This window comes from Hippopotamus amphibius, chromosome 6 (assembly GCF_030028045.1).
Source record: "Hippopotamus amphibius kiboko isolate mHipAmp2 chromosome 6, mHipAmp2.hap2, whole genome shotgun sequence".
Lineage (NCBI taxonomy): Eukaryota > Metazoa > Chordata > Mammalia > Artiodactyla > Hippopotamidae > Hippopotamus > Hippopotamus amphibius.
Window position 1 is genome coordinate 81,562,998 of NC_080191.1, and position 20,168 is coordinate 81,583,165.

At 42.9% G+C, this 20,168-nt stretch overlaps 1 protein-coding gene across 1 annotated transcript in view; it reads right to left on the reverse strand.

The window, feature by feature from the left end:
- KCNQ5 (potassium voltage-gated channel subfamily Q member 5) overlaps positions 1-20,168 on the reverse strand; it is a 535,817-nt gene that overhangs the window by 76,881 nt on the left and 438,768 nt on the right. The window contains exons 6-7 of the mRNA XM_057738358.1: positions 6,961-7,071; positions 1,507-1,602 (exon numbers count right to left, since the gene is read on the reverse strand). Coding sequence (XP_057594341.1) covers positions 1,507-1,602; positions 6,961-7,071 — 207 coding nt within the window. The remainder of the gene's footprint in view (positions 1-1,506; positions 1,603-6,960; positions 7,072-20,168) is intronic.

The window sequence follows — 20,168 nt, forward strand, 5'->3', positions numbered from 1 at the left end:
CTAGGTACGTGTAAGGTGTGTTATTGGTTCCCTACGTGGACAGGCCTGCTGCCCGAGTGGATGCAAGGGACGCAGGGAGTAACTCTGCACTCACAGGCTGGAAAGCCTTCTTCCAGAATTGAAAGATGAATATGTTAAAGAATAACTGAAAGATAAAAATAGCGAGGAGAAAAATGCATTATGAGTGTGGAGACAGCTCATAACCAGTTAAGAAATGCCAAAGAGTGGGGGGCTCTCTGTTGGGGCATTTTGTGTGCAACCCTGTGTGCACCCCTTTTCATCATGGCCCCATCACTTGGCCTCAGATTTTTCCTTCAGGAAAACAAAGTTTATTTTATCTTTGGTGCCCCTTTAAAACCTGGAAATTTTAAAACTAGAGCCTCTTAGTGGTTTGCATTACGCATCATGCCCAATGGTCAGGAGTCAGGAGACAGCTTCACTTAAACCTTAACACTCGCATTTAGTTACAGATACAAAGGGGTCTCCTTCCTGATGTAGCTGAACACCCCCTTCCTCCCCTGGCCCTGCTTTGTAGGAGGTGCTGGCGTCACAGCCATAGGCAGAGGCTGCGGGGGGTGGGGGCTCTGTCGTGGTCGCCACCCACCCCCACCCCACTGGAACCTGCAGTGTAAGTGAGAAAAACACGCTTGTTACTGTAGCAGGAACCGCAGCCACTGCCCTGAGCCCTCTGGTTCTGCAGTTCTGGGTCATCCACTGCCTGGCAGGGAGGGATATTACATAATCATCTTGTCTATAATTAAATATGAACTCCACAGCATGAATCTAGAGGAAAACATATTTTGTGATTTTTAACCTGTTTCCAGGATGGTTCTACTCCCAAAAGATATGGATGACAAAAAGAGAAGCATTCCTTTTACTGCTGAAGCAAATCCTGAGTTACTGAAGAGAAGATTAAATGCTGAACAACCTATATATTATGAGTTTGCTTCAAATAATATGCTTCTTATTTCATACGCTCAAACACTGATGTATTTCATAATTCCAGCTCTTAAAATAAGTATTTCAAGTTATTGCTCTAGATGGCATTAAAAGTGATTCCACAAGTACTAAACCTTGACATTCTTATCAAATACGTTGTTCCTCAGAACAGTGGCACACATCTGGCGGCAGAAGACAATTGCAACGCAGGCACTGATGCCGTGTTCTGCTCCATCACTGGATGATCAATGGTGTCTCATCAAGTAATTCGCGAGATATACTAGGTCATTCCAGGAGCAACACGACTGCTGGCCTCCGCATGGCCTTGCTGGTGCAGTTAATTAATCCAAACAAAGCATGGAGCGCTGGCTGAAAATATATATTACTTTGTATATTTGGGAGGCGGGAGCACTTGACCGAATCTAAGACTGTATGTTAAGTTCCAGCTTCATTTTTAAAAACAAAACTAAAGGGCAGCTCCCCTAAGCAAGGATGCAGAGGGACTGGCCCACGGCCCAGCCCCTGCAGGGAAAGGTGTTACCGTCTTCCTAGGACATGGATGTTTACCTGGATGAGATTGGCAGCTGGGTTCCTTCTTTTCTCAAAGTGTTTCTGGCGGTGCTGTTCTTGTACTTTTAATGCAAAACCTGAGCCAAGAATGCCCTGCAACAAAATACGGAAATAGTGCTTAAAATATTTCCCCCCAAAGCATCATTAAATAATACAAATATTAAAAAAAAAAAAAAAACGTTTTTGAAAAGAGTGAGAAAATGCAAACAGTATGCAGCCTGTCCATAAACTCGTTAAAGCAAACACGATTTCCTCTATTATAACACCGTTGGCCAATGGCAAGTAGTCAGGCAAGAAGCAGAAGGATATCTGTTCTTCAGAAAATCACCAGGTGTTGGCTTACAGTTTCTTATGGTGCAGGAGAAGGCGCCACAATTCCAAATAAGAATCACCATTTAAAAACATGTTTTTGTGTGGTCTTCTCTGTGGTATTTCTTTATGCCTAAGTTAGAGAGAATGGTCCCATCCAGTAGAGGACAGAGGGGGATTTAAAACTTGGGACTGTTACTGTCTCACAGATGTGCACATGGGAGCTTTCCTAGCACTTGACGACCCAACTAAATTTTATACTTTCCGTACATGAAATGGTGGGGGAGGGAGGATTTAAGATCTGTCCCAAGTTAATCTTTGGTGATGCTATAATTCTACACCTACCAAAGGGAAGTAACAGTGGGGAAGGACAGTTGTTCAGAGGAGACAAACAGATACTCAGTTTTGGAGACATAGAAGGTTTTCCATTTTGCCTGTCTGTCCAGTAAAGACAAGAGCACGGGTCAGTGCAAAGCACCTTCCTGTTTTCCTGAGTCTCAATCGCACACTCTGAGCATGACTTGCCTTCCTGGTCCTGGCTCACCGGTCAGATCTGGGGGTTGGTAAGTGAGCGGTTCCTTCTGTGTTTATACTAGTTTTGGGCCGGTTTGCTTCCTTCCGTGTATCGTCTCCCTCTGCCAAAACGCCATCTATCTGATATGCCCCCCCTTTTCAGTCTGCTTTGGTCTAAATTTGTGGAATGGAGATGCTTTCGTCTCAGCCTTTAGTTGAGGTTGGCTCTGGAGTCTGCTCAGTGCAGTCTCTGGGCTTTGTCTCTAAGCCTCCACTTTGTTGGTGTGGGACGCGGAGCCCCTCTGCTTTCACGTCTGGGATTTTACTTGCTAGCTATACATTATTAGCTTTTTATTAAACTTCAAGGAGTCTAACCCTTAGGTTACAGCCAGGCATTCTGTAAGCCCTAAGTCAGCATTTGCCACAGGTAAAGACCAGCTATTTTTCGTTTCTTTATATGTTTGAAGTCGCTCAAAGATAGTACAGGCTACCCGAGGGGGTGGTGGGTCTCATCTTTGGGAGGTGTTAGTGGATGAAAACTTGGCGAGGATATTTTTGGGCTCTAGATAACCTTTAACCTTCCTTCTTATTCTGAAATTCCACAATTCTGAGTACCTCTGTGACAATAACCAGATAATAAGTAACACAATTCTATTTAAAATGCAGCTATATGATGATACAGTTTCTGTTAATAAGCAGTGACCCACTTCCGCATCAGTCAGGACGAGTGACTGCACCGTGAGACCAGGAATGGCATCAGAGGTCTGTTTTCCGGCTCTCTTCCTCACTGACTGTCCAGCAGCCCGAGGTTCTCGTCTCAGGCAGGCTGTGATTGAACAAACCAAGCTGTAGGAAAACCTGGTTTGTAGGATCTTACTTGTAGATTTAAACAACATTTCCCTCCATTTAGAGGTTATAAAAACGGCCCTCTGTTTCCAAATCCAAATCAACTCCTAGTTTTTCATAACTCCTAAATTTCTTTCTGCCTCTTAAGATCATTTAGGAAAGGTTTATTTATTTTCCTTTTAATGTCACTTTTCATAAAGTTTAAACATGTAAGAGACAATGAAACAGTAGAATGGATAGCATATGTTTGTATTACGTATGTTATGTATTTATATTATATGCATAGATGTGTATAGTCCATGCATAGGAGTGTAATTTAGATTTCGTAGACTGGATTAATAGCGATAGCTACCATTTTTGACCATTCCTTATGTAAATATGAGGTTCAGAATTAAATCTCTTTTGGAAAATGAAGACAGGCCAGGCCCTACATAGCACAAACTTAGCACCTGCCAAACAAACTAAACCGTGGTGAGAATCACCCTGGCATTGCACTGCTAGATGGCAAACGCTGGCCGCAGTCTCCCGAGCCAGACTGCCCGTTACAACAGTCGCTGCATCGTCTCTGCGCATCGTCTCCTTCCGGCCGCTGCCCACCCTCCTCCGCCTCCCTCCACCCCCAGCTCAGAAACAGGAACACAGGGCTGGTAAAATAAAGCCTGTTATGTTACACACACACTCCGGAAGTTATGTAAGTATATGCGTGTAAATATAACACATCCCTTCAAACATCGATGCCAATAGATACAAAGTCTCAAATTGAGTTATGTCTTAATTCTTTTCCTAAGATCAGACAACTTAAATTTTGAGGTTTTAAGTTTTAGAAGTGCTACATAAATACTAAGTAGAAAGAAAACATGTCTTGGTAAATATTTAAAATAATTATCCCTTGTTTAATTATATTTAAAATATACTCCCTTCCAGAATAAAAGAGCCTGTTTGTACCCCGCACTTGGTGAACAGGCTAGACGGACAGATTCTCTCAGCAGGAGGGAAGGGGCATCTGCAGGTGCAGAAAGGCCTGCCTTGCAGGGCGAGGTCCGGCAGGGGCCTCCGGGGATGGGGACCCCTGGTGGGGCTGGTGACCTATGTGACTCTGTGATGTGCGAGGCAGTCCTTCTGGTTCAAGGCTCAAGGGAAAGATGGGGAAAGGCTCTTCTCTTTCCTGGTCCTCGGTTTCTTGGGTGGAAGACCCTCAAACAGGGATGGCCCACAATCCACCTCTGACTTTCTTAACAAAATGCCAATGTGTTCTAATTTCAATCCAACACCCCTGCCGGCCAGCGGGTGCACAAGAAATAATGGCGTTTCCAGCCACCTTGTTTATTTAAAGGTATACGTGAGCCACTGGGTCTTTCATTCAATAAGTAAGAACTCAGCACCTAACGTGAGGCTGCAGTAAAATGATCCATGGTGAAGTCTACTTTGCTTGGCATTGTTAGGGGGTATTCTGTGAGAGTAAGATTTTCAGATCTCCAACATGTAGTAATTTAATTTGCATATACAATTGTAATCACTTTATTGGGAAACCTTTTCAAGAATGACCACTTAGTCTCTGACCCTTAACCTAGCAGCCACGCAACTGAACCTCCCGTGACGGTCCAGGGTTTCAGGATGGAGGCAGGTGTCTCGCTGGGTGGGAGCAGCAGTTCCCCGAGGTGGGCTGACTTTCATGTCAACTGACCCAGGTCTGTATACGTTTGAACACTTATGTCTGCTCGTTTCTTACACATTTTATTTTCCCTCCCTTGCTGTCATCTCTTCCTGATCTAGTGTGTGTTCTATCAGCCTACTTATGCATTACTGTCAATAATCCTCAAAGAGGTGAAACCACAGAGCTCAGCTTACCAAACGTCCCTCTAAATTAGGCAAAGGTTATGAACGAGCCTCGAGGCCCTCCTGGGAGGATGGCACACACATGGGTGCCCGTGGCAACAGCCCGGAGGGGCCTCCTTCCCTGTCTGTAGCTCTGAGAGGGATCACACAGGTTGCTGTACATGCAGCCTTAGGATAAGTATAAACACAACAGCAGCAGGTCTTTTGTGCCATTATTTCAGGAAAAGTGCCCAAGACTGCATTTTACTGTTTCTAAAGGTATTTTCCTACAAAGAATCTGGTTATCAAGTGGGTGTCTGCTCTGTTCTGCATGGCTGAGGTTGCCAGATTCAGCTGACTCTGGATAAGTGAGATGCTTTTTGGACTCTTCTTCATTTTGTCACAGCAGGAAACAGACGCATCATGGAAGTTTCCTTCATAACAAGCACCTGACTTACATTACCTCATTGGTCTTCACAGACCTTCTCTGGGTGCGATAATTTTTCCTACCTGATACTGGTAAAGAAAAGTACTCAGAGTTTCCGTTATGGGCTGACTTGTGTCCAAAATTCATAGGTTGGAGTCTGAATGCCCAGGACCTCAGGATGTGACCTTATTTGGAGAAAAGGTCTTTACAGAGGTGATCAATTGAGCTCATTAGGGTGGGCCCTAACCCAGTATGTCTGGTTTCCTGTTTAGAGGGAATCTGGACATGGACGTGGACAGAGGGAAGACAATGAGAAGACACAGTGAGCAGATGGTGTCTACAAGCCCTGGAAAAGGCCTGGACACATCCTCCCTTGTGGCCCTCGGGAAAGAACCAGCCGTGCCAGCTCCTTGATTTTGGACTTCCAGCCTCCAGAACCACGAGACAATAAAGTTCTGTCATTTAAGCCAAGTCAGCCAGTCCACGATGCCTTGTTACGGCAGCCCTAGCAAACCAACACAGTCACACGTGGGTAGCACGTGACAAACCCGAATTCAAAGTGGGGTCTGATGCTTGAGCTCCTGCATGGTCTCTTCGGTCCCTTCTCTGACCTTGGCTGGTTGGGGGTGCAACCAAGTGGTCAGTTTGGAGCTGAGCACTGGGCACGGGAAGGACAAGGGGTCCAGGGAGAAGGGGAGCTCCGGGAACCACAGGCTGTGGTGCTGAAGGCTCCTTTGAGGGGTGCCCTGGGATCTCTGTGGCAGAGGCTGTGCTGTGAGTCAGCCTGTGTCTGGGGCAAGCCCAAGGCTGCTGTTCCCTAAGCAGGACGATGGCCACGGCTCTAACAGTCCTGCTTGTTGGGCTCCTCTCCCCCATGAGAGCGGGAGTGAAAGCAAGAGCTCGGAGAGGGGGGCATATTGTAATATTTTGACCAACTGCCTTTGGAGACACAAGAGGATAAAACAATCAGGAAGGCAGGCTTCATCCATTAAGGAGAAAATAATCAGAAGCTTAAGAGGAGATTAGCGTGCTCTTCATTCTGATAAGAAACTGGTTAACAAAAATCAATGATGACACAGAGAATAAATCATCTGACACATTAAAAACCCTTTCAATTCATATGCTTTTCACTGAAGTGGATCTAAAGAGGTAATACTCCATGTGGGCACACACATCTCTTCAGTACCGCACACCTCACACACCAAATTGGAGCCATCAGTTTAAGAGGAGGATGTTTTTAAATCTTTACACATATTTTCAGCGTATCAGTAGCATGTTGACTAAGAGGTGGTGTTGCTTGAATTATCATTTGGTCCTAAAGCCCCAGCGGGTATAAAACTCTCGGGTTAAGCATCTCCAAGGGGAGACCACATTTTATAAACTATCCAACTAGATATATGTAGAAAAGTCAACATTACGTTAGAAAAATTATATTAGTAAACCATATAGCTATGTTCCAGGGCACACCATCTAGTGAAAGCTCGTGCTAATAAACCTCTAAGATCCAACTGACAGTGCTTAATTTTTGCATAGATACTCACGGCAGGAAGTGCAAAGAAAGAAATGCCCAGGAGTGCAAAGCCTGCAGAGAGCAGCCTTCCCAGCCAGGTCAGAGGGGTTTTGTCTCCATAGCCGATCGTGGTCAACGTTATCTAAAACCAAAATAAATAGGACGTGCAGCTTAAGTACTTGAGAGGAAAGTCAGGACCCATGAACAGGAGTCAAAGCAACGTTTCCACTAAATCATTATTCAGCCAGTCTGGTTGGTGCATTTTATTACTGTGCTTTAATTTTCCATGACTCATAACAGAACTTCTCTTTGTTTAAGGAAGGGAATAACCTACATACTTGTTCCTCCCTTATAACACAATTTTCCACCTTTTCTAAGTGCATTCAGAGAAAGGCTGTATTAGTAAGTGGATAACCATCTGTGATAGAGAAATGACAGCAACAATCATTTAGGACTGGATCAGTACACAAAACAATAATTTAGGTTCATTCACACCGTCCATTTATTTCCTTGGCAGGCATTTCCTGAAGGTCTGGTGTTTGCAAGGTACGTGTTTTGATTTGTAGTGGAACAACAATGAAAGGCACATCGTTCCTGTCCTGAGATATTTACGGCATAAGAGGGGAGATATGCCACACACAAATCATCAAAACGCAAAATAGGTACGACTACAACGCATGCACGGATAATCTGCTGCTCGAATTCAAAGAAGCGATTATGACCAACTTGAGGGGTTGAAGAAGCTTTGTTAGGTAGATGTCATCATACCCAGGCTTTGAAGGAGGGGTAATATTTTGGGAGGCAGAAATGATAGAGTGATCGAGGGAGGGGAAACGGGCAACTGGCCGCACAGCAGTGAGATAAACAGGGTGGGTTCCAGAACGGGTATTCAGTTGGACTGGAGCACGGTAGGGTCTGAAGAGGAGGCTAACCAGCTACGCTGAAGTTGAAGCAGGGAGTGTCTCCCCGATGGTCAACTGCTCCAGGGGCTGCCCGTGTGCTTTAGAGCAAAGTCCCGGCTCCACTCCAGGACCAACGAGGTCCTGCCTGATCTGGCAGAATGATGGGGCAACTGAACTGGAACAGTGGGAGTGGGACGGTATGGGATGGAAAGTAAAGAGGCAAGCTGAGCAAGTTCAATAGAAGCACATCTGGGAGGAAGGGGAAGACGAAATCAACAGGACTTGAAAGTTTCAAGTGGGAAGATGATTGCCCCATAAATAGAAATATGATAATGAGAAAGAGGAGGTTTTGGAGCAAAGATGAAGAGTGGCTTTCAAATGAGGGTTTTTAAAATATCAGTATGACGCTGATCTAGAAACGTACGCGCAAGGAATTAAGAGGGAGAGCTTGCATCTTGAGAGAGATTGAGGTTGGCTTGAGATCTGGGTTTTGGAATTGGGTGCCGGGTGACTGTTGAAACTGTGAATAAATGAAGTTACAAAGGGTACAAAGAAGTGGTCCAAAGACATCTCCTCAGGAAACACAGACATTTAAGGGACGGAAGGAAAAGGACAGTCAGAGAAGAATACATTTTTTCAAAAGTAGAAGGACTAGGAATTGGTTATATAAATGGAAACTCAATGGAGAAGAGAGTTTCACAGAGGACCAGGTAAGCCCTGATGCTACAGGCTCAGAGAAAACAAGAACGAGGATTGAGAGAAAACATGGACACAGACACAGGGGTCACTGATGATTTCTAGCAGCGGTGGTTTTGGTCAGGTCACCTTTCCTGGGCTCCGAAGGAGGGGCAACATGTTGAGAGGCAGAAATGGTGGCGGGAGAGACCCTCCATGAGGAAGACCCTCCAGAAGCGCTCGGCTCAGCTGACCTCTCCTTCCTAGACCCTCTCTTTGCTCCTCACTTTCGTAGTTTTCCTTTACATCTTTGGTGGCTCCTCCTACTCCAGCCAACCTTCAAATATGGGATTCTTAAGGTTTGCTTCTGGGTCTTTTTCTATTTTAAAAATTCTATTCTTCTTTAATTTTCCTTTCTCTTCTATCCCCTCTCTTCTCTGTCTTCCCAGGTGATATGAAATGTTCTCATGGTTTTAAACATCATTTTTATGCTGAACACACCAGGTTTCTACCTCCTGGCCAGACCACTCTTCTGAGCATTGGCTTCACAAATCTGCAGCTGTACTTCTTTTGGGATGCTGCCCAGTCATTTAAACTGAACATGTTTAGGGACTTCCCTAGCAGTCCAGCGGTGAAGACTCCGCATTTCTACTTCAGGGGCGTGGGGTGGATCCCTGGTCAGGGAACTAGGCTCCCTCAAGCTGTGTGGCAAAATAAATAAAATAAAATACAAAATAAAATAAAATAAAATAAAATAGCCAGTGTTGTGAATTAAAGGATGCAAAACAAATAAAAAAAATAAACTGAACATGTTTAAAACAGAACTTTTATTACCCCAAACCCACCACTTCCCCGATGACCGCCCCTCCCAGTCAGGAGCCCCACCGTCTACTGTGTTGCTCAGTCAGAAGCCTCGAAGCATCCCCACTGCTCCTTCCCCGCAGGCCCCTCTCTGAATCCCTCAGCAGGTTCTGCTGCTTTGATCTCCCCAATCCACTCCCTTCTCTCTGTCCTCATGGCCACCATGACAGACCAGGCTGTTGTAGCAGCCTCTTTTTTTTTTTTTAGAGGATAATTTTTCCAGTTTTATTGAGGAATAGCTGACGCACATCACTTTTCAAGGCATACACCATGATGGTTTGATTTACACACACTGTGAAATGATGACCACAACAGGGTCACTGAACATCCATCACCTCACAGAGATGCGATAAAAGAAAAGAGCAACTTTTCTTCTTGTGATGAGAATTCTTGGGCTTTACTCTCTTAGCTTCCCTGTATATCACACAGCAGTGCTCACTACAGTCACCATGTGGTACTAACAACCCTGGTACTAGTTTATCTTATAACTGGACGCTGGTGCCTTTGACCACCTTCCTCCATTCCCCGCCCCGCCCCTCCTGTAACCACAAATCTCATCTCTTTCTGTGAGATGTTTTTCATTTTTGTTTTTGGTAAGCTTCCACATATAAGTGAGATCATGCAGTAACTGTCTTCGTCTACCTTGTTTCACTTCATGCTCAAGGTCCAAGCATGTGGTTGCAGAAGGCAGGGTTTCCTGGTTTTCCATGGCTGAGTAGCACCCGTCCTGCACACACCACACCTTCCTGCCTGCTCGTGGTCGTGCACCCTGAGGCTGTCCCCGTGTCCTGGCTCTTGTGGATCATGAGCCGCTGTCCCTCAATTGCTCTTTCTGCTTTAGCTATGGCCTCTCTTGGTTCCTTCTCTTCACACCTGCAAGGGCTATTATTTTCTTATTCCTCTCTAAAAATCCTTCAATCGCTGTTCACCAAATTCAGAATAAATTCTAAGTTCCTAACTATGCACCATGTGACCTGGTCTCTGCCCACAACTCCTAGGTCATCCTCGTCCCCCCCACCCCTTGCTCACTGCACTTAAACCACAGTGTCCTTTCAGCTCCTTGAACGGGCCAGGCTATTCTGCCACAGGGCTTTTGCACATTCTGTCCCCTCAGCCCCTACTCTTTCTGAGACTCCGCCTCATCCTTCAGGTCTTATCCAAAACATCCCATCCTCAGAGAGGCCTCCCCTGCCCACTGTCCAGAGCAGGGCCTATGGTCTCTCTCTGTCCTGCTCACTTCCTATCAGCACATGCCATGAGGGGTAGTCTGCTCTACTTTCCTTTGGAGAGAGGTCCTTATTTCTTCTACTAGAAGGAGGGACCATGTCTTTACTCTTTGTTTTCTCTCTAACATCCAGCATGATGTTTGCCACAGAGTAAGAGGAACTCAATAAATATTTAGTAAATAATTAAATAATTCTTTCAAGAACATTGGCAACAAATAGAGTGAGAAATATGGGGCAAGAACTCCTGGAAATCTCTGACGTGAGGGGGGCTTTCTAGGATGTATCTGTGGCCGTCTGCAGATAGGTCAGGACTGAGGAGGGGAAGGTGGGGGCTTTATGATAGGGCGGTACCCGAGGAGGAGGGGAACATAGGGTCAAGGGCACGGTGGAGGGTTAGCTTTGGCAGTGTTAGAGGAGAGCAGGGCTGAAAACACTCAGGCCAGTTCCCGTCAGCAGTGAAGGACAAGGAGGGTCACCTGTGGGAGAGAAGTGTCTGGAACAGGAAAGGCCCGGGCTGTGGCGATGTGAGATGGAACTGGGAGTAGAACCCAGTAGCCAAGTGAATCAGATGCCACCAGTAGTATGGGTAAGGGATTCTCAAAGGAATTACTAGAGATTGCAGAAAAAGCATTCCTGGCTCCATTTTATTACAGGTTCCTGATCTTAAATATGTGGGAAAGATTTTAATCTATTACACCTTTTCTGCAAAATAGTTCAATTCTTTCCAGTAGTTTATTAATAATAATAAAGCAAAGGAGAAATTTTATGGTTTGGTCACAGCAGTAATGTTGCATTTCTTGGTCTGCTTTCCATTCTGATCACATATCTGAGTTACTCTCCTTGGTCCAGTGCTCGGAGTGGGTTTTAACCCACTGCCTCGAGACACAGTAAAGGGTGTCCATGCCCTCCTTCTGAACTCAGGGCTGCCTCCTCTTACAGGGCAGATGGCAGGGAGATGAGGTGTGAACCCCAAGAGCTGCATCTGGGGTCCTGGGGGATGGTGAGGACACCGCCCACTCCTCCCCGTGTCTCCTGGTCCTGGGCTCTGCAGGACCTTGAGTGACCAGCAGCCCAGCCTGGCTGCAACAGCTTCCTCCGCCCCGACTTCAGTGCCACTGGTGTGTTGCTTGGCTGAGGGTGTAGGGGTTTTTTGTTGCCAGGCCAGGCTTGGGAAGGATCCAGCAAGAGGGTGCCAGTGAGGGGAGGTGGGGGTTCCTTCTTTTCGTGCCTGGAGGGCACATCAGTTCGCTTCTTCCGGCTGCAAAGGAGGCAACTGGGCCTCCTGATGTGAACAGTGGGCGTCACACTGACCCATCTACTTGGTCTGGCTGCCAACTTTCTAAGGCAATGATGGCTGCATTCACTTAAACCATTCAAGATAAGGTCTGTAGGAAGGTGGCTGATTTTCTGGACTTTCAGGTCAGGCTGTCTTTGAGATACCACAGTGCAGAGCTACGTTATGTTTCTCCTCTTTTCCAAGCACCTGGAAGGCCCTGTGAAAGTTTCTCAGCTGGTCCTTTGCACAGGAACTGAGTCACCCTCTTGGGGCTTATACTCCCGCACTTGTGCTCAGCAGTGAACCCACTTCTGTCTTTCAGAAACCACGAGCAGCTCCAGTGGTTGGGCTGCAATGATTGGTTTCATTTGGATGTAAGGTAGAAGGTCGACTCGCACAGAACCCCGAAGACACCAGCTCCTCCGGGAGCTCCTGGAAGGAACACCTGCTTGATAGTCTGAATAGGTGATCTTCAGGGGTTGGCGGAATTCAGGTCTGGAGGAAACCCACTGTATTGGGTGTAATTCCATTTTTGACAACTTTCAGAGCTTATAGGAGCTGTGCTGCTTAACATCTGCTGGATAGTTGAAACTTTAAAAATTTATGTGTTTATTTATGTACATATTTATTATTGATTCCTACTCATTGATTTTTGACTATGTTGTTGACAGTATCACTGGAAAGGTCATTAAGTTCTGAATTTACTTTAAACAATTAAAAGATAAACTTTAAAAAAGTTCCAATATCTCTTTCAGTGCAGTTTTAGCAAAGTGATACTTTCATTAAGCAAGAGGATGCCACTGATTGTCATACTTTATGACTGGAGGTGGAAGCTGGCAGACCAGCCTGACGGGACAGATCAGGACACAGAGGGACAGGCCCACTCGACCTGCTGCTACACCAGGTCGGCTCAGCGATGCCGGTGGTTCATGCTGTCTCTCCGGGTGGACGTTTACTGGAAGGTGGTGTGGCAGGATGGGAGCAGCTCAGATAAAGTTTTGCCCTCCTATGCCTGTGTTCAACTATGGTCATGCAGGTAAGAAAATATATTTTTTGAAAGTTGGTGGGTTGCAAATATTGGCAAAAAGGTATAATTGTGGTAGCAAAGTCAGAGGTTGGCTCGGGGCACCTTAGTGGGTTCAACTACTAAGTATTTTTTCCTCAGGAATAATACTGCAAAACAAATGCAAATTCGGGTCCAAACTTTCCTGATTTTTTATTTCTTTAATGGGATGGTTGATTCGGTGTTCATATTATGACTTAGGCATTGGTTAGGCTATGGTTATTTGTTTGTTTTCAATAGCAGAATTAATTTGAGACCAGGAGGTATATCTCCTACCTTCTTTTTCTTCAAGCAACAAGTCAATAAATATTTATTGGTCTGGTTTTGAGGATACAATTACGAATAGTAGTTTATAGCTAATGTGTTCATGTGAACAAATTAAGGATATACTATTTGTAGATTTTTACAGCACAGCATAATTCCCCCTTATGGCAGTCCTTTTAAAAAATTATTTTTTATTTTATTTACTTTATTTTTTTTCTTCCAGTTTTATTGAGATATTATTGACACACAGCACTGTATAAGCTCAAGGTGCACAGCGTAATCCTCTGACTTGCAGACATCATGAAATGATTGTCACCATAAGTTCAGTGAACACCCATCATCTCGTACAGACAAAACATTAAAGAAATGGAAAAATATTTTGTTTGTTTTAAACTCAGGATTTACTTTCATATATGATGTATAGCAGTGATCATTATATGACTGTGAGTCAAAAATTATCTGCACTCTGGCTGTAGAATTTATAGACGTTTTAATATAATCAGAGTGCGGATAATTTTTGACTCACCCTCATACTTATCATGTGTTACCATCACATCCCTAGTGCTTATAGCTGAAAGTTTGTACCTTTTGACCCCCTTCATCCAATCTTCCCTCTGTTCTCCCCCACCTCTGGTGACCACACATCTGATCTCTTTTTCTATGAATTTGTTTGGTTTTGAAGTATAATTTACCTACAGCACTCTGCTAGCTCCTGTTACACAACACAGTGATTTGGTATTTCTATAACATTTCAAAATGATTGCCACAATAAGTCTAGTTATGATGTTACCATACGAAGACATCACATAGTTATTGGCTATATTTTCCACTCTGTACCTTTCACATCTGGGGGTCACTTATTTTGCAACTGAAATTTGTACCTCTCAATCTCCCTTACATATTTCTTTCCTCTCCCTCTGCCCTCTGGCAACCGCCTGTTTGTTTTCTGTATCTGTAACTCTGTTTCTGTTTTGTTATGTTTGTTCATTTGTTTTGTTTTTTAGATTTCACATAAGTGAAATCAGACAGTATTTGTCTTTCTCGGTCTGACATTTCACTAAGCATAATACTCTCTAGGTCCATCCATGTTGTTGCAAATGGCAAGATTTCATTCTTTTTTTATTGCTGAGTAATATTCCATTGTGTATATATGTGCCGCATTTTCTTTTTTTTAAGGACTTTTATTGAGATATAATTGACATACCATAAACTGCATGTATTTAAAGTGTACAATTTGATTTTTTTTCTTATTAGTAATGTATACATGGCAATCCCAATCTCCCAATTCATCCCACCCCAAAGCCCCCCCCCCCATTTTCCCCCCGTGGTGTCCATATGTCTGTTCTCTACATGTGTGACTCTATTTCTGCCTTGCAAACTGGTTGATCTGACCGTTTTTCTAGATTCTGCATATATGTGTTAACATACGATATTTGCTTTTTTCTTTCTGACTTATTTCACTCTGTATGACATGTCTCTACAAATGTCCCAATTTCATTCCTTTTTACAGCTGAGTAATATTCCATTGTAAATATGTGCCATGTCTTCTTTATCCAGTGATCTGCTGATGGACATTTAGGTTGCCTCCACATCTTGGCAATTGTAAACAGTGCTGCAATGAACACTGGGTGCATGCATCTTTTCCAATTAGTGTTTTTGTTTTCTTTGGAGTGGAATTGCAGGATCATGTGGTAGTTCTATAATTAATTTTTTTTTTTTTAGTGACTATTTTATTTTATTTATTTATTTATTTATTTTTATAATTTTTTTTACTTTTTTGGGGGGTACACCAGGTTCAATCATCTGTTTCCATACACACATCCCCGTACTCCCTCCCTTCCCCGACCCCCCCGCCTCGAGTCCCCGCCACCCTCCCTGCCCCAGTTCTCCAAGGCATCTTCCATCCTTGAGCTGGACTCCCTTTGTTATACAACAACTTCCCACTGACTATTTTACAGTTGGTAGTATATATATGTCTGTGCTACTCTCTCGCTTCGTCTCAGTTTCCCCCCCACCCACCGCCCCCTCCCATACCTCGAGTTCTCCAGTCCATTCTCTGTATCTGCATCCTTATTCTTGTCACTGAGTTCATCAGTACCATTTTTAGATTCCGTATATGTGAGTTAGCATACAATATTTGTCCTTCTCTTTCTGACTTACTTCACTATGTATGACAGATTCTAGTTCTAACCACCTCATTACATATAGCTCCATCTCATCCCTTTTTATAGCTGAGTAATATTCCATTGTATATATATGCCACATCTTCTGTATCCATTCATTTGTTGATGGGCATTTAGGTTGCTTCCATGTCCTGGCTATTGTAAATAGTGCTGCAATAAACATTATGGTACAAGTTTCTTTTGGGATTATGGTTTTCTTTGGGTATATGCCCAGGAGTGGGATGACTGGATCATATGGTAGTTCTATTTGTAGTTTTTGAAGGAACCTCCAAATTGTTTTCCATAGTGGCTGTACCAACTTACAGTCCCACCAACAGTGCAGGAGAGTTCCCTTTTCTCCACACCCTCTCCAACATTTGTGGTTTCCAGATTTTGTGATGATGGCCATTCTGATTGGTGTGAGGTGATACCTCATTGTGGCTTTGACTTGCATTTCTCTGATGATGAGTGATGTTGAGCATCTTTTCATGTGTGTGTTGGCCATCTGTATGTCTTCTTTGGAGAAATGTCTATTTAGGTCTTCTGCCCATTTGTGGATTGGGTTATTTGCTTTTTTGGTATTAAGCTTCATGAGCTGCTTGTATATTTTGGAGGTTAATCCTTTGTCTGTTGTTTCATAGGCAATTATTTTTTCCCATTCTGAGGGTTGCCTTTTAGTCTTGTTTATGGTTTCGTTCACTGTGCAAAAGCTTTTAAGTTTCATGAGGTCCCATTCATTTATTCTTGATTTTATTTCCCTGATTCTAGGAGGTGGGTCAAAAAGGATCTTGCTTTGATGGATGTCATAGAGTGTTCTGCCTAGGTTTTCCTCTAGGAGTTTGATAGCGTCTGGCCTTCCATGTAGGTCTTTAATCCATTTGGAGTTTATTTTTGTGTATGGTGTTAGGAAGTGTTCTAATTTCATTCTTTTACATGTTGCTGTCCAATTTTCCCAGCACCACTTATTGAAGAGGCTGTCTTTTTTCCATTGTATACTCGTGCCTCCTTTGTCAAAGATAAGGTGCCCATATGTGTTTGGGCTTACTTCTGAGTTCTCTATTCTCTTCCATTGATCTTCCTTTCTCTTTTTGTGCCAGTACCACACTGTCTTGATCACTATGGCCTTGTAGTATAGTTTGAAGTCAGGAAGCCTGATTCCACCAACTCCATTTTTCCTTCTCAAGATTGCTTTGGCTATTCGGGGTCTTTTGCGTTTCCATACAAATCGTAAGATTTCTTGCTCTAGTTCTGTGAATAAGGCCATTGGTAATTTGATCGGGATTGCATTGAATCTGTAAATTGCTTTGGGTAGTACAGACCTTTTCACGATGTTGATTCTTCCAATCCAGGAACATGGTATGTCCCTCCATCTGTTTGTGTAGTCTTTGATTTCTTTCATCAATGTCTTAAAGTTTTCTGCATACAGATTTTTTGCCTCCTTAGGCAGGTTTATTCCTAGGTATTTTATTCTTTTGGTTGCAATGGTGAATGGGAGAGTTTCCTTAATTTCTCTTTCTTCTCTTCCGTTGTTAGTGTATAGGAATGCAAGAGATTTCTGTGCATTAATTTTGTATCCTGCTACTTTACTAAACTCATGAATTAGTGCTAGCAGTTTTCTGGTAGAGTCTTTAGGGTTTTCTATATATAATATCATGTCATCTGCAAAGAGGGACAACTTTACTTCTTCTTTTCCAATTTGGATTCCTTTGATTTCTTTTTCTTCTCGGATTGCTGTGGCTAAAACTTCCAAAACTATGTTGAATAATAGTGGTGAGAGTGGACACCCTTGTCTTGTTCCTGTTCTTAGAGGGAATTCTTCCAGTTTTTCCCCATTGAGAACGATGTTGGCTTTTGGTTTGTCATATATGGCTTTTATTATGTTGAGGTAATTTCCTTCTATGCCCATTTTCTGGAGAGCTTTTATCATAAATGGATGTTGAACTTTGTCAAAAGCTTTTTCTGCATCTATTGAAATGATCATATGGTTTTTATCCTTCAATTTGTTGATATGATGTATCACGTGGATTGATTTGCGTATATTGAAGAATCCTTGCATCCCAGGGATAAACCCCACTTGATCATGGTGTATGATTTTTTTAATGTGCTGTTGGAGTCTGTTAGCTAGTGTTTTGTTGAGGATTTTTGCATCTATATTCATCAGTGATATTGGTCTGTAGTTTTCTTTTTTTGTGACATCTTTGCCTGGTTTTGGTATCAGGGTGATGGTGGCCTCGTAGAATGAGTTTGGGAGTGCTCCGCCTTCTGCAATATTTTGGAAGAATTTGAGAAGGATAGGTGTTAACTCTTCTCGAAATGTTTGATAGAATTCACCCGTGAACCCATCTGGTCCTGGGCTTTTGTGTGTTGGGAGATTTTTAATCACTGCCTCAATTTCCGTACTTGTGATTGGTCTGTTCATGGTTTCTATTTCTTCCTGGTTCAGTCTTGGAAGGTTGTATTTTTCTAAGAATGTATCCATTTCTTCCAGGTTATCCAATTGATTGGCATATAGTTGCTTGTAGTAGTCTCTCATGATCTTTTGTATTTCTGAGGTGTCTGTTGTTACTTCTTTTTCATTTCTAATTCTGTTGATTTGCATCTTCTCCCTTTTTTTCTTGATGAGTCTGGCTAATGGTTTATCAATTTTGTTAATCTTCTCAAAGAACCAGATTTTAGTTTTATTTATTTTTCTTATGGTTTCTTTCCTTTCTTTTTCATTTATTTCTGCTCTGATCTTTATGATTTCTTTCCTTCTGCTCCCTTTGGGGTTTCTTTGTTCTTCTTTCTCTAGTTGTTTTAGGTGTAAGGTTAGGTTGTTTATTTGATCATTTTCTTGTTTCTTAAGGTAGGACTGTATTGCTATAAACTTCCCTCTTAGAACTGCTTTTGCTGCATCCCATAGGTTTTGGGTTGTTTTGTTTTTGTTGTCATTTGTTTCTAGATATTTTTTGATTTCCTTTTTGATTTCTGTAGTGATTCCTTGGTTGTTTAAGAGTGAATTGTTTAGCCTCCATGTGTTTGTATATTTTGCAGTTTTTTTCCTGTAATTGATATCTAGTCTCATGGCACTGTGGTCTGAGAAGATGCTTGATATGATTTCAATTTTCTTGAATTTGCTGAGGTTTGATTTGTGACCCAAGATGTGATCTATCCTGGAAAATGTTCCGTGTGCACTGGAGAAGAAAGTGTAGTCTGTCGTTTTTGGATGGAATGTCCTATAAATATCCATTTATTATTAATTTTTTTGAGGAATCTCTATATTGGTTTCCATAGTGGCTGCATCAGTTTACATTCCTACCAACACTGCGTGCATGTTCTTAAGGGGGTCCTTTAAAGGAGGAAGATTCATGTTACAGCTGTCAACAATCTCCTTGTAAACCAACGCCCCCCCCCCCCGCCCCCCGCTTCCCTCCTTTTTGATCCTTTTCTCTTTTCTAGTCACTCTTCTTCCCTTCTCTTCTCTTTGGGCCACTTCTTGAGCACACAGTTTCAGATAGTGGGTAGTCATAGAGCATGTACAGTTAATTTTGAAATTTGGTCACCTTGAACTAGTAGGTCAGGAAGATTTTCAATCTTCAAACACCAGAAACTCCTGTGATGGTGGCATCATAAAATTTGGGTTCTGATGTGGCAGGAAGCTTAGGGCATTATCATTCCATATTGTTCTTCCAGGCTTGTGGTCAAATATGTAATAATAGTGGTTGGTGATTAACATCTGTCTAGTGCTTGATAAAGTACACCTACATGTCCTAATCTCATTTAATACACACAGCAACTTTGTGTTTGGGTGCTATTATTTTCTCAGTTTTACAGAGATATTAAATGACTGCTTAATAGCATACCTCCACCAATGATGGGGCCGGAACCCTGGTCTCCTGACTACAATACTGTTTTTTTTTTTTTTTTTCAATACAGCACGTGCTCAGTGCTTAAGGAATAATACTGAGCAAAAGTGTCCAGAGTCACATGTGTGATGACAAATTAAAGGAACAGACTTCTTAGGAAAGAGTTTCCCAGAGAGATTTATGACTAATGTGCTCTGCAAATGCCCCTAAGGTAGGTGTGGCATTTGGAGAGGTTAATAACAGCTAGGCTGTTTTGGGCTGGGGTATGAGTATCTCAGTTTTCACTCAGTCATTAATAATCTTGAATAGTTAGGAATAAAGTAAAGCTTGGATACCATCAGGTAATGCATTGGCAGTAAGAAACATAAACTTTATTTACTGTACCAGCAGATTTACTGAGTCAGAAAGCAACAGCTTATATGAGGTGGCAGAAAACATTTTGTCCTGGTGAACCTGATGGAAGAAGGGTTGATTCTCAAATTGTAAATGGTATTATCAAGGACAAGGATATCTTTGCTCTTTCCACAAATTTGCACCATTTCCTGTTCTTAGGTTTTGCAGGGGGATGAAACTCATGGCATATATTTGGGCTGTACAACCTGTTGAATACATATTACACATAGAGCCTTCTATATTGCTTGCTAGGAGAAAGATTGTCAGGTTTTTAGCATGGATTCTAGGACTAACTCTGGCCAACATCAATTCCTCTACATGCCTGAAGGAATCATTTCAAGCCCAGGTCTCAGGTGGAGGCTGTATTCAGATGCTTGCTCGAGAGTAGATTTATACATCTGCTGCTGTATGCATCTTTAAAAAAAACTAAATTTATTTATTTATTGGCTGCATTGGGTCTTCGCTGCTGCACATGGGCTTTCTCTAGTTGCTGCAAGCAGGGGCTACTCTTCATTGTGATGTATGGGCTCTTCATTGCCGTGGCTTCTCTTGTTGTGGAGCACGGGCTCTAG